The following is a 15,462-nucleotide window of genomic DNA, read 5'->3' as shown; positions in this document are numbered from 1 at the left end:
AGTTGAAAGCAATAATGGAGGAGGGAGCATCATCATTGTCCCTCTAAGTCTGATGTCTCAGTGCAGCAGGCGCAATGACATCATTACAATGCGCCCGCTGTGCTGAGCAGTGAATAGCTTCAGAGTTGTCGCTGCCGAGACCGGAGCAGTGGGGGAATAAGGAGAGGCGAATATTTATTTATTTTTTATGTGGGGCTTATTATTCTATATGGAGACATTATACTGTAAGGAGCACTATGTGGGGCCATTTTACTGTATGGAGCACTATGTGAGGCCCGTTATTCTGTATGGAGGACTATGTGAAGCCCATTATATTTTCTTGAGGACTATGTGGGGCCTATTATCCTGTATGAAGCACTATGTGGGGCCCATTATACTGTATGGAGCACTGAGTTGGGCCATTACATTATATGGAGCACAATGTGGACCCATTATACTGCATGGAGCACTATGTGGGGCCATTATACTACATGAAGCACTCTATGGGGACCATTATGCCGTATGGAGCCCTATGTGAGGCAATTATACTGTTTGCAGCACTATGTGGGGACCATTATACTGTATGAAGCACTATGTGAAACCGATTATAATGTATGGAGCACTATGTGGCTCCATTATACTGTATGGAGCACTATGTTGGGCCCATTATACTGTATAGAGCACTATGTGGGGCCATTATACTGTATAAAGCACTATTTGGGGCCCATTATACTGTATGGAGCACTATGTGAGGCCATTATACTGTATGAAAAGCAATGCAGGGCCCATTATATTGTATGGAAGACTTTGTGAGGCCCATTATACTGTATGGAGCACTATGTGGGGCCATGATACTAAATGGAAGGCAATGCAGGGCCAAACATACTGCATGAAGGGCAATGTGGAGCCATTATACGGTATGGAGGACTATGTGGGGTCTATTATAATGTGTGCAGAGCTGTGTGGGGATTATAGTTGGGGAATCATACTGTGATGGAGTCATCATACTTTGCCAGGGATGTTGAGGTGGGAGGTACAGTAGGGTCATCATACCGTGTGTGTAGAGGGTACTATGGGGGGTATCTTACTGTGTTTCGGGGGCACTTTTGTTGGCATCATACTTTATTATCTGTATTATTCAAGGTTTTTTTTATCCTTTGTTAAATTAGGCTATTGGGCCATATACTTTTTACTGCTTTTACAAAACATTATATTATTCCAATATTTTATTCTAATCTCTATTAAATCAAAATGAACTTTCTTCGTGGGACAACCCTTTTAAGTTTGTTTCCATATGAAAAGGTTCATCGTTATATTTGATGAAAAGGAAAAACTTCCTCAATTGTAGACATTTTTTTTAATAAATATCAAGGTTGGCCAAGCATTTAATTTTCTCCCTTTGTGTATTTGAGTTTGACATCTCTGATATATTTTGTAATTCATTGTTACTTCAGTTTAATCCAATTTCTCATTATAATATTGGCCATCAATAGTATATATTTCAGAAAAGTCAAAATTGAAATAATTTTTTTTTACCCCGAGATAAATATCTTGAGGGTTGAGATGGGCCTGGAATTTATTCAGTTGTAGCCTGAAAGCCAAATGGTGGTACCTTCATTTTGTACCAAAGATTAATACCACATTGATAAACAGCACAGTAAAACATGGGATCTGTGTTAAATATACTTATTTTTGTATATTTATTTATAGAGGACTTCTTACCAGATGCAATTCTTCAAAGAACATATCACGAAAAGTCTTATAAAAAATGTGGAGGTTTATTATTAAATTAAAAAGAATAACTGCAGCAACACATAACATAATTGAAGTAGTTACAAAGAGATTCATTCATGAGTATCCATCTTTCCCTGGGTCCTGAATGGTAGTTTTCGTCTGTCTGTCGAGCACATGGATGAATAGTGGGCAGGCCTACATGTCAGCTGCTTCCTCAGCGTACAGACCCTCTGTCTGATGTCGGTGTGAAGTGGCAAAAGCCCCCCTTCTGTCTCACATAACACCTGTTTTTCTACATATGGCACTAACTATCCACCATAAGCTGAATATACAAGAATAACTAAATGTCATGTCAGCAAAACCTACCATGCGGCTGATGCATTATATCTAGTACAGAATTGAGACTAGAAATTAATATTTTATTATTTAACAGTCTGTTTCCCTGAATTTGGTTGCTTTGTTTAAGAAATGTGGCATAAAATGACTTTTGTTAAATAAATGCTAATTTTTTTTTTTTAACTTACTTTGCATCAAATGTTGGGGTCTAAATATACTACACCTCTAGATAAATACCTCAGTGCTGCAATTTAGGGTCCCTTCTATGGTGCTTCTATTTTTCTGACAGCTCAAAGAGTCAACAAGCCTACAAGCACAGAGATGGGCCATGAACTCATTCATTTGTGGTGTGAAAGCCATATAGTGCTCCTTTCATTCTGGGCCCTACTGTGCATCTGGTAAGTGGACTAGGGCCACATTGGGCAGTTTTGTGAACACAGGAGAAACAGCGCAATAAAACCTGAGGAGAATTAACCTAATTATATTGCAAATCTGTTATAAAAATGAAATATTTGTGAAAAAAGTCAATTCAATTTTTTCACATTTGCTTTGCATGAAATCCATAAAAATGGTGGGGTCAAAATATTCACTACATCCCTACATAAAAACTTTAAAGGGTGTAGTTTTCAAAATGGGGTTTCCAGTATTCTAACAGGCCAAACAAACTTGGGGTTAGTGTTGAGCCACCCTCGTAGTGTTCGGGTTCGGTCCGTTTCTTCGAACACCGGTATGTTCGTGGAACTGTTCGTCGAACACCTTAGAACACCGTCGAACACCGTTAAAACCAATGGCAGGCAAACAAAAACACATAGAAACACATAGAAAATACCTTCAAAGGTGTCCAAAAGCAGACAAACTGCTCTGAAGACACTCTCTTTAAAAAAGCCGGCCGGCAATTCAGCAGCGGCATACACCGGTACCCGACAATTTAGACAAGAAGGAATAGAGCATCACACATAGATTAGATAGATAGAAACATGTCAGTCACATATATAAGAAGTACAGTGACAGTGTTGGTTACTGTACTTGTCATTTAGTGTTAAAGGATTTATTAAAAAAAATATTTGTGTTTTCATGCACCGTCTCTTTAAAAAAGCCGGCCGGCAATTCAGCAGCGGTACCCGACAATTTATAACACAAAGAATAGAGCATCACACATAGATTACATAGATAGAAACATGTCAGTCACATATATAAGAAGTATAGTGATAGTGTTGATTCCTGTACTTGTCATTTAGTGTTAAAATAAAGGATTTATTAAAAAAAAATTGGCGTGGGATCCCCCATAATTTTAGTCTCTAGCGGAGGTTAAGCAGACGGCTAGGGCAGATGTTTGAAGCCTGGGAAGGGGGTAATACCCACAGAGCTTCCCAGGCTACTAATATCAGCACCCAGCTGAATACCTAGCCTTTACTAGCTATTAAAAGGGGGGACCCCCAAAAAAATGATGTGGGGTCCCCCTTATTTTATTAGCTAGCAAAGGCTAGGCAGACAGCTGGGGGCTGATATTAATAGCCCAGGAAGGGTGCCATGAATATTGGCCCCCTCCCAGGCTAGAAACACCAGCCGTCAGCCGCCCCAGAAATGGCGCATCCATAGGATGTGCCAATTCTGGCACTTAGCCTCGCTCTTCCCACTGCCCTGTAGCGGTGGCAGTGGGGTAATAGGGTTGGGGTTGATGTCAGCTTATAATGCCAGCTGACATCAAGCCCAGGTTAGTAATGGAGAGGCGTCTATAAGACACCCCCATTACTAACCCCATAGTCAACGTTACAAAAAAACACAAACACCCAGAATAAAGTCCTTTAATTGAAATAAACACACAATTCTTTATTGTTCTAAATTAAACCATACTTACCATCACGCCCATTCCAGCTGAAGCCAACGATCTCCTGCAATAAAAGTAAAATAATAAAGCAACATCATCCTTACCTTTCCATGGTTCCCAGGACAGCTTCAGGTCTGCTACATTCACATGACAGGCTGGACCGCAGCAGAACGCTACCATCCAGCCTGTCATGCCGCAGGCAGACACTGAGAAGCGCAGACATGCTTGCGCTCCTCAGTGTTTGGCTGTGACTGCATCCAGATGAGCTGAGTTCATGTCCAATGAACTCAGCTCACCTCATGCACGTCACTGACAGCAGTGTCTCTGAAGTGTCTCTGAAGGATGACAAGCTGGATGGCAGCGCTCAGCTGTGATCCAGCCTGTCATCTCAATGCCATCCCAGCGTGGGAGAATTCTCCTGCTCAAGCGCTGAGCGCTGAGAATTTTCCCACGCTGTCAGTGACGTGCATGAGGTGAGCTGAGTTCATTGGACATGAACTCGGCTCATCTGGATGCCGTCACAGCCAGACACTGAGGAGCACGAGCATGCCTGCACTTCTCAGTGTCTGCCACATGGCAAGCTGGATGGCAGCGTTCTGCTGCGGTCCAGCCTGTCATTTGAATGTAGCAGACCTGAAGCTGTCGTGGGAACCATGGAAAGGTAAGGATGATGTTGCTTTATTATTCTACTTTTACTGCAGGAGATCGTTGGCTTCAGCTGGAATGGGCGTGATGGTAAGTATGGTTTAATTTAGAACAATAAAGAATTGTGTCTTTATTTCAATTAAAGGACTTTATTCTGGGTGTTTGTGTCTTTTTGTAACTTTGACTATGGGGTTAGTAATGGGGGTGTCTTATAGACGCCTCTCCATTACTAACCTGGGCTTGATGTCAGCTGGCATTATAAGCTGACATCAACCCCAGCACTATTACCCTACTGCCACCGCTACAGGGCAGTGGGAAGAGCGAGGCTAAGTGCCAGAATTGGCGCATCCTATGGATGCGCCATTTCTGGGGTGGCTGGCGGCTGGTGTTTCCAGCCTGGGGGGGGGGGCAATATTCATGGCACCCTTCCTGGGCTATTAATATCAGCCCCCAGCTGTCTGCCTAGCCTTTGCTAGCTATTAAAATAGGGGGAACCCCACGTCATTTTTTGGGGGTCCCCCATTTTAATAGCTAGTAAAGGCTAGGTATTCAGCTGGGGGCTGATATTAGTAGCCTGGGAAGCTCCGTGGGTATTACCCCCTTCCCAGGCTTCAAACATCTGCCCCAGCCGTCTGCTTAACCTCCGCTAGAGACTAAAATTACGGGGAACCCCACGCCAATTTTTTTTTTAATAAATCCTTTATTTTAACACTAAATGACAAGTACAGTAATCAACACTATCACTGTACTTCTTATATATGTGACTGACATGTTTCTATCTATCTAATCTATGTGTGATGCTCTATTCTTTCTGTTATAAATTGTCAGGTACCGCTGCTGAATTGCCGGCTGGCTTTTTTAAAGAGACGTTGCATGAAAACACTAATATTTTTTTAATAAATCCTTTATCACGAAATGACAAGTACATTAACCAACACTGTCACTGTACTTCTTATATATGTGACTGACATGTTTCTATCTATTTAATCTATGTGTGATACTCTATTCTTTCGGTTCTAAATTGTCGGGTACCGGTGTATGCCGCTGCTGAATTGCCGGCTTTTCATGTTTCCCTGTGAGCACTGCTCCCATCGATTTGGGCAACCACTGTAATGCCACAACCACCATGGCTGTGGCATTACAGTGAGTGGCAGACAATCCCTGCATGATTGGTGCTCTAAATAGCGCCAGACATGCAGGACACGCTTTTGGTGCACGAACAGTTATCGAACATAACCTCGAACAGCCGAATTTTTTGCAAATCGTTCGCGCTCGTCGAACGACTCGAACACCGTCCAAAACAGCTCGAATTTGAGATTGGCGAACAGTTCTACTCGAACACCGCTCATCTCTACTTGGGGTAAAGCAAAAAAAATCTAGATTTATTGCAAAATGTTAAAATTACTGTTATATTAAGATGTCTTGGGATATACTCCAAATGTTTGTCAAATTAATGTAAAAATGAAGATAACATATGGAAATGTACATTTATTATCAGTTTTGCAAGGTGTCTACGCACTTATTTAATATACAGCAATTAAAATCAGGAAAAAACACTCTTTTTTACATTTTTCATGATTTTTCTTATATTTGTATATAAACGCAAAACATGTTCACTTAAGTTTATCACAAAAAGAAAGTAGAACTCGTGGAAAAAAACAATAGCAAAATTGCTTCGAATCACAAAATATCTCCAGACTTTTTCCCTGAAATATTCACACATAACCGATTTACAAACAGGACAATGAAGGTTATTATGACTTTAGCGGCCCAGCCAATGCCAGACAAGGGGAGCAGCAATGGAGACTTGCCGGTGGACTCAAAGAAGGCGAGTACAATCTGTTTTTTTTTTCATAATAATCTGCAGCCAGGGACATTCATTTACTGAAGGGGAACAACACTTTTTAAATGCAAACAGGCGGGGTCGTTAATGGATTACATTTGGATTCAATTTGGCAAATGTTTTTGTACTATTTGTTGATGTCAGATTATAATCTTTTTTCTATGTTTTCTATGTTTTTCTATGTTTCCATGTTTCACATGTTATTTTTTTGCAAACATGCAGTGTTTTTTTACTGAAGTTTTTTTAGCATTTTATTATGGAAAAAAATCTGTTCCTTGATGTCCGCTATAAGCCTATAGGAAAATTAAATATGAAAATGTGTTTTTTTTTGTTTGTTTTTTAATACTTTTAAGGTCTTTTTACAGTTTTTTCATGCAACATCATTTAGGTAAAGCTTTTTTCATGTTCCTCTAAGGTTTACTAATGAGAATAAAAGCATGAAAGAACACATGAAAAAAAGGATAAAAAAAACGCTTGAGAAAAAAATCATGGCATATTATATGCGCAAGGCTGAAAAAAGACAGTCTCAAAGTCAAAGCTAGCTACTATTTTGTAGACTTTTAAAAAAAATGGGACATAACTTCGTATAACTTGTCAACCTGGTGCGACTTTCAATAAACAACAATCTCCTTATTAACTGGAGGTAGGTAGCACGGTCGACATATGGAGTTACATGATAAACATATCAAACAATACTTAAGTCTTTTTCATCTGAATGTTTACAACAGAGATCACCTTGATGTTTCACACAATGAGACTTTAATGTGTTTGTGGCTCTTTGTTAGCTCTGTTTTCTATGTATTGATCAGCGACCTCGTTGGAGGGGGTAACCTACATACCCACTCTTATGATATTCCATGCTACTTTGTGTAATAGGAGGAAATAGCAGGCTTTCATCTAATACAGCGCACAGGGTCACACAATGATGGAACTGGAAAACTGAAATCATTATAAAGTTGCATTAAATAAGCACAATGTTGAGTTAATGAGGCCTGTAATTAGACAATAAGCATCTGCAACTAAAAGAGATGATTCCTTTTCCAAATTGTACAAAACCGGTTGATTTTAATTATATTTTAATGTACAGAGATCATTCTTTTTTTATTGGGTAGATTGACCTCACTTAAAATGTGTACAGCTGCTCTGAATAGTTGGAGAACTTGATGTCTTCAATAATCTTATTACAAATTAAATGCATGTTATTCCAGATTCAGTTACGTTTTCGTGGCACTAAGGGACTTTTTCTATTTTGTGAATGTAAAGAGTTACTGATACAGTTTAGCTTGACTGACCAGCACTTCTGTCCATAAAATGGCTGCTGGTGGATGAGCATGTGATCAGATCTGTCCATCAGTCTCCTCCATTAAAAAATCAGTTTTTTCATGTGAGGTATTTTACAATTGGAGGCTGATGGACTGAAGTAATCACATGTTCCCCCAATCAGCAGCCATTTTATGGACAGAAGTGCTGGTCAGTTTGTGAGGAGAGATCCACTAATAAGTGAAAATGACCAATCCCTTTAAAGCGTGACCAAATTGAGGATCCCCTAATAATCTAGTAGGGTAGCCCAATAAAACTAGAGAAGAGTCCTCATAATACTTTTTTTCTGCTGGATCCAATATGCTTTAATCTAGCATTGAATCTAGTTGGACTAGAGTTATGGAGGAGGTTGGCCTCAGTAGAGTGATTCCCTTTCTGAATGCAGCCCCCCGGGTGCTCAGCTCATAGCTCCGGCTTCTGCACCTCAAAAGGATAGTTGTTTCTGCTGGAGAAAGGAATGTCCAGCCAGGAAGGACGCATTATGTGGTGACTATTCAGATGAATAACCATTCGGCTCTCCGGAAGAGTGGTGTTTTTTTATGGCTCATAGAGGTAAGCCCAAAGTGAAAGACAACCTCTTCCATATACCCTATTATTGCAGATGGACATCATGGAGGGTTATCTTCAAATTACATCTTTTTTAACAAACATGTGTATCAATGTAAGTGAAAATGTTTTTTATTATATATGATATTCAACGTTGGCCACTCATAGAAGTTGTATTAAAGGAAATATTTGCTAGTCATTTATGCAAATTTACTCTCTCCCAGAAACAGAAAAAAAAACTATGTAGCTAGTGCCTATTATTGAAGGTAGTGCCTGGCTAGTCAGATATAGGCTTATGGGGTTAACTACCACCCAATAGGTGTCACTAACACGTTTTCGTACTTTTTAGGAAAGAAAATTTGCATAATTTCCTATGGAGCATAAGACAAATGATCTCCTTAAAGGGGTTTTCCCAAGAACAAAATGAATTTTAATTAATAGATTTTGGAATAAAAATAAGTTCTAGAATCAGATGTGTTAAAAAAATGTTCCCGTGCTGAGATAATCTTATAAATGTGACCCTGCTGTGTACTGTGTAATGGCTGTGTCTGACCATACAGGGACATGGTCTGATCATACCACAGCTCCTGGGCAGGGGAGGACGCAAAAAAGTATACAGATATTACACCAGGGGATCGCAAATTATTCTTTTTGTGAGGTAAAACATTTCACTGCCTGTTTTTAATCAATGTTTTACCTCAAAGAAAGACTGAGCTGTGATCCCCTGCTGTCCTGTCTGTATACTCTTTTGCTCCCTCCCCTGCCCAGGAGCTGTGGTATGATCAGACCTTGTTCCTGTACGGTCAGACACAGCCATTACACAGTACACAGCAGGGGCACATTTATAAGATTATCTCAGCACAGGAACATTTTTTAAAAAACATCCAATTGTTAGACTTAATTCAAAGATCTGTTGATTAAAATGTTGATTAAAATGAATTTTGTTTGTGGGGAAACCCATTTTAAGGAGAGTATGTCCCTATCCAGTAAAGAGTACGTGGGCCCATAGAGAGATTATTCAATTCCATTTCCCCCCTTGCGATAAAAATGTTTTTCCCCTCAAATACCAGATTAGTCTAAAATTCTTAACGCAAAGACCAGCACAAATTTTACTGACCATTTAGTCCTATGTACAGGCGGTTTATACTTTCAGGAATCTTATACAATGTTGGCTGTGTTAGCCGTAGGGGCTATAGTGTAGTGCAGTATAATACATATCTAGCCACTGGCAAATAATCCTATATAATCTATTGAGGGAAGTAGTTGTAATCCTAATAAGCCAAAGATATTCTGCTTCAGAATAGAGCATTGCATTATAGTGATAAAAAATGCTATCAATGGCATAAAAGATAATAATAAAACAGTCACATCTGGACCTTGCATTTCACAGCTGCATGTTGCTTTTGTGCCCAGTTTTGTTGGATATCTGTGTTCTCCAGCCACACACTACAGGGGATATGTAGCTGTCCAGCAGAAAATTAGATGAAACTTAGCTATAAAATTAATTAACAATATGCACAGCCACATCTTGTCCAACAATCCACTAATGATTCATACAATGCAACAGTTACAATTTAATGAATATACTTGTGTATATATATATATATATATATATATATATGTACAGTATATATCTATATAGTGTGCAAATATACAGTACAGACCAAAAGTTTGGCCACACCTTCTCATTTAAAGATTTTTCTGCATTTTCATGACTATGAAAATTGTACATTCACACTGAAGGCATCAAAACTATGAATTAACACATGTGGAATTATATACTTAACAAAAAAGTGTGAAACAACTGAAAATATGTCTTATATTCTAGGTTCTTCAAAGTAGCCACCTTTTGCTCTGATGACTGCTTTGCACACTCTTGGCATTCTCTTGATGAGCTTCAAGAGGTAGTCACCGGAAATGGTTTTCACTTCACAGGTGTGCCCTGTCAGGTTTAATAAGTGGGATTTCTTGCCTTATAAATGGGGTTGGGACCATCAGTTGTGTTGTGCAGAAGTCTGGTGGATACACAGCCGATAGTCCTACTGAATAGAATTTTAGAATTTGTATTATGGCAAGAAAAAAGCAGCTAAGTAAAGAAAAATGAGTGGCCATCATTACTTTAAGAAATGAAGGTCAGTCAGTCCGAAAAATTGGGAAAACTTTGAAAGGGTCCCCAAGTGCAGTTCCAAAAACCATCAAGCGCTACAAAGAAACTGGCTCACATGAGGACCGCCCCAGGAAAGGAAGACCAAGAGTCACCTCTGCTTCTGAGCATAAGTTTATCCGAGTCACCAGCCTCAGAAATCGCAGGTTAACAGCAGCTCAGATTAGAGACCAGGTCAATGCCACAGAGAGTTGTAGCGGCAGACACATCTCTTCAACAACTGTTAAGAGGAGACTTTGTGCAGCAGGCCTTCATGGTAAAATAGCTGCCAGGAAACCACTGCTAAGGACAGGCAACAAGCAGAAGAGACTTGTTTGGACTAAAGAACACAAGGAATGGACGGACATTAGACCAGTGGAAATCTGTGCTTTGGTCTGATGAGTCCAAATTTGAGATCTTTGGTTCCAACCACCGTGTCTTTGTGCGACGCAGAAAAGGTGAACGGATGGACTCTACATGCCTGGTTCCCACCATGAAGCATGGAGGAGGAGGTGTGATGGTGTGGGGGTGCTTTGCTGGTGACACTGTTGGGGATTTATTAAAAATTGAAGGCATACTGAACCAGCATGGCTACCACAGCATCTTGCAGTGGCATGCTATTCCATCCGGTTTGCATTTAGTTGGACCATCATTTATTTTTCAACAGGACAATGACCCCAAGCACACCTCCAGGATGTGTAAGGGCTATTTGACCAAGAAGGAGAGTGATAGGGTGCTACGCCAGATGACCTGGCCTCCACAGTCACCAGACCTGAACCCAATCGAGATGGTTTGGGGTGAGCTGGACCACAGAGTGAAGGCAAAAGGGCCAACAAGTGCTAAGCATCTCTGGGAAGTCCTTCAAGATTGTTGGAAGACCATTTCCGGTGACTACCTCTTGAAGCTCATCAAGAGAATGCCAAGAGTGTGCAAAGCAGTCATCAAAGCAAAAGGTGGCTAGTTTGAAGAACCTAGAATATAAGACATATTTTCAGTTGTTTCACACTTTTTTGTTAAGTATATAATTCCACATGTGTTAATTCATAGTTTTGATGCCTTCAGTGTGAATGTATAATTTTCAAAGTCATGAAAATACAGAAAAATCTTTAAATGAGAAGGTGTGTCCAAACTTTTGGTCTGTACTGTGTATACATATATATATATATATATATATATATATGTGTGTATTTGAATGCAGAAATTTCTGCAACGTTTCTGCATCTCTAAGAATTTGTTGGGAACAAAAACGCTGCTGAAAAAATATGCGCGTCTGGGGCGTTTTTGCACGCGTTTTTTTTACAGCAATGAATGCTTTTTGGAACTAAATAAAGATTTTTGAAAAAAGAATCGTGGAACATCGCTTTAACCCTTGGATTACCATTGGACCTGGGATGAGTATATTCGGTTAATTTAAATGATTAAAGAATGTGTCTGTTTTATTTCAAATAAAGTGTTTTATTCTGGGTGTATGTTTGTTTAACTCTTTACTTACAGGTTTAGTAATAAGAGTGTCTGGCTGACACATCTTCATTACTAAACCTAGTGCTTGGTATCCCATTACCTAATCCCATCACCCCTGCCCCAGGGAATTGGGAAGAGCCTGGGCTAAGTGCCAGAATTGGCACTTCAAATATGAAATGCCATGTCTGGGGCAGCTGAGGGATGGTATTTTTGGCCAAGGAAGGGACCATTAGGCCAACATGTTCCCTTGCTATTAATAACAGCTCACAGCTGTATACTTGGTCTTTAATGGCTAGATTACAGGTGGACCCCAGAAAAAAATTTACGTAGGGTCCCCCTACAAAATCTAACCAGCAAAGGCTAGGCAGACATCTGCAGGCTGATATTAATGGCCAGGGAAGGGGCCATGGATACTGGCTGCTTCCAAGGCTAATAACATCATCCCTCAGCTTTCCCAGAAATGGTACATCAATAAGATGCACCAAATCTGGCGAATGGCATTGGCTCTTCCCACTTACCCTACTGTGGTGGCAAGTGGGGTAATAGGGTTGGGGTTCATGTCAGCCTCTTATTGGCAACTGACATGAAGTCCAGGGGTTAGTAATGGAGAGGCATCTATAACATGCCCCATTACTAACCCCATAGTAAAAGTTTGTAAATAAAGACACGGCATGAAAAAAATCCTTTATTTGAAATTAAATCCCACACGGTTTTACACATTTATTTAAAAATAAAAAACACATTTATACTCACCTTACACCTAATAGATTGAAGTCATATCCCTCAGCTGTCCGTCATGATGAAATAATCCATTGTGTCCGACGACGATCTGGGTCAGTTGTAGAGCAGCCACATCAGCAGTCACTGATGTGACTGCTCTACATTACAGCAGGCTATACAATAACACAAGCAATGTGTAGAGCTGAGCTGCCGTGAGAGAGTTCACAGGAGTTAATCAACTGATGAGCCTCGATGACCTCACTTATGGTGCTGCTGAGTGAGAAATTTCACTGGAACTCATCAGCTGATGAACTTCGGTGACCTCTCTCATGGCAGCTCAGCACTATACACTGCAAGAGCGATTACGCTCCTGTCAGTGTGTAGCTGGTTGCCAGGGAGAACAGTTACATCTGCTGATGTGACTGCTCTAGAAGTGATCCGATCACCATGGGACACTATGAATTATGTGTATTACTGTGAATAGGTGAGTATTATGGTGGTTTATTATTTTTCCTTTTTTCCAGGTGACATGGGCTTCACAGATTAGGTGTTAGGTGAGTATATGTTTGTTTGTTTTTTTACAGGGGTCAATAGCTTCAGGGATTTGGTGTTGGGTGAGTATAATGTGCTTATTTTTATTTCAATATTTATTCATTTTAACTTTTTTTTTTTCTTTACTTTGATCACAAGCGCCGGCTGATGTCAACTCCCATCACTGGCACCTACTCTCGCTGTTATCAGCGACAGCAGACGTAGGCTGATGCGAGTAGTAGTCTCACATCAGCCGACTCCTGTGACCCGTGGTCAATTCTTTGTGCTTTTTTGCCTAATTTTTCACCCATTGACTTCAACTGAGTAAGTCAAATACGCAGGAAAAATCTGCAAACATTTTTATACCTTCATTTTTGCTGCTCATTTGACTGAATCAATTGAAGTCAATAGGTGAAAAAAAGCAGCAAAAACGCACAAAGAATTGATATGCTGTGGATTTAAAAGCACAGCAAATCCTGAAAGGAAAAATACTGATCATGTGCACAGCACTTCAGGATTCTAGTTTGCTGCTATAAGGATTTCCTAGCATTTTTGGGCCAATTCTGAGCAGAAAAAGAACACCAAAAACGCACTAAAAATGCATCTTGTGCACACAGCCTTATACTCACCTCTGGTGTCAGCACCATTCCTGCTGCTTTGGCACTCGCTTTCCCAGGGCTCACACGCAGTTATGACATGTGAGCACTGCTCCCAATCAGCACCGGTGTTGCTGTCCCTGCCTCCAGACGTATAAGTAATCAACAGCAGGTGATAGCTGCGACTGGCCGCCCACTTTGTCTTGATTACTTATACGTCCGAAGGCAGGGACAGCAACGCCAGTTGACTGGGTGAAAATCTAGTGTGGCATTACAACCACATGTGGAACGCGAGTACCGACACAGCAGGAACGGCGCCGGCACAGGAGGTGAGTATAAGTATTTTTCTTTTAATGGGGAAAACATTCAAATCCACTTCTAGGAAAACCCCTTTAAATAAAAAAAGAATATACATATCCGTCAAGTTTAACCGAGGAAAAAATAAAAAAATATTGCAGTCATAAAGTTTTTTGTTTTACCTTTTGCTCCAGTTCCTTCTTATATGTTTTCTCAGATTCCAGTCGTTCTTCAAATTGTGTGAGCCTCTTCCGCAAAAAGTTGATTTCAGTTTGGGCACAGTCAAATCGCAGTTGCCACTCATCTGCTCCTAAACCAAAAATATGATACTAAATAAAAATTTTCTTAACAGTCTTTTATATCCCAATATGTATCTATAATCAAGTTGTGGAATGGAAAGTGCATCGAGGTCGAACATGGTGGTTTTTCGCAACCACAGTTTATGATGTCCAGTACTGACTAATTTTCTGTTTCCTATGAGATTTATTGTATTGAATGTTTTAAATCAGGTTCCAATAGGTGGCTCTATAGAGTTCAAGTCCTCTTTTTCTCTGAAGAGGCAATTTGCATATTAAATTTCCCAGAGGAGCATTGCACGGCGAATAAGCCTCCTTACCTTGGCATGCCAGAGCCAGTGTGTCACTCTCCACAAGGAGAAACATTACCCCTTAGACCTCAGTCCAGAGCTTCTCACCTAATCAAATCAGTTCTCATACTTTGCACTGACAAGGGCCAACAGCCCGAAACACCGTATCTGCAAAATGAGATTCTGATTTGGCTATTATCCTAAGTCATATTGCACAACTCATTAAAGGGTCGATTGTGACTTGTAGGATTGTGGCTTCCAGTAGGTGGCACTATAGAGTTCAAGTCCTCTTTTTCTCTGAAGAGGCAATTTGCATGTTAAATTTCCCAGAGGGACATTGCACAGTGAATAAGCCTCCTTACCTTGGCATGCCAGAGCCGGTGTGTCACTCTCCACAAGAAGAAACATTACGCCTTACACTTTAGTCCAGAGCCTCTGACCTAGCCAAATCAGTTCTCGTACTTTGAACTCACGAGGGCCAACAGCCCAAAACACTGTGTCTGCAAATTGAGATTCTGATTTGGCTATTATCCTAAGTCCTATTTCACAACCCGTTAAAGGGTCGATTATGACTTGTAGGATTGCTGCTTCCAATAGGTGGCGCTATAGAGTTCAAGTCCTCTTTTTCTAGGAAGACGCAATTTGTATATCCAATCAGGTAAGATTTTTTTGAACTGTGAGCATTCTAGGAGGTTTAGGTTTTGCTCAGAAAAATTTAAACTACAAAGGATATTCTTTAAAGTTGAGAAAATATATTGAAATGGAATAAAATTGTACTCAAATTTTACAAAATTTTCTTGTAATTTGCTTCCGCATTGATTCAGTAAAATGGCTGCTGCTGGCTTCCAAGTAGAGGGGCATCGAAAGGTTAAAAAAATACTTATACTCAACTTAGTG

General features: G+C 40.1%; 1 protein-coding gene across 3 annotated transcripts in view; it reads right to left on the bottom strand.

Moving 5' to 3' along the window:
* The window catches only part of MYO18B (myosin XVIIIB), a 1,187,635-nt gene that overhangs the window by 522,886 nt on the left and 649,287 nt on the right, over positions 1 to 15,462 (bottom strand). For all 3 annotated transcript variants that reach the window (XM_073672938.1, XM_073672946.1, XM_073672953.1), the window contains one exon: positions 14,162 to 14,289. In XM_073672938.1, the coding sequence (XP_073529039.1) occupies positions 14,162 to 14,289 (128 nt within the window). The remainder of the gene's footprint in view (positions 1 to 14,161; positions 14,290 to 15,462) is intronic.

The sequence above is a fragment of the Phyllobates terribilis genome, unplaced genomic scaffold (assembly GCF_046119375.1).
Source record: "Phyllobates terribilis strain yellow unplaced genomic scaffold, ASM4611937v1 Scaffold_1__5_contigs__length_1240528914, whole genome shotgun sequence".
Classification (NCBI taxonomy): domain Eukaryota; kingdom Metazoa; phylum Chordata; class Amphibia; order Anura; family Dendrobatidae; genus Phyllobates; species Phyllobates terribilis.
This window is presented reverse-complemented; position numbering and strand designations above follow the sequence as displayed.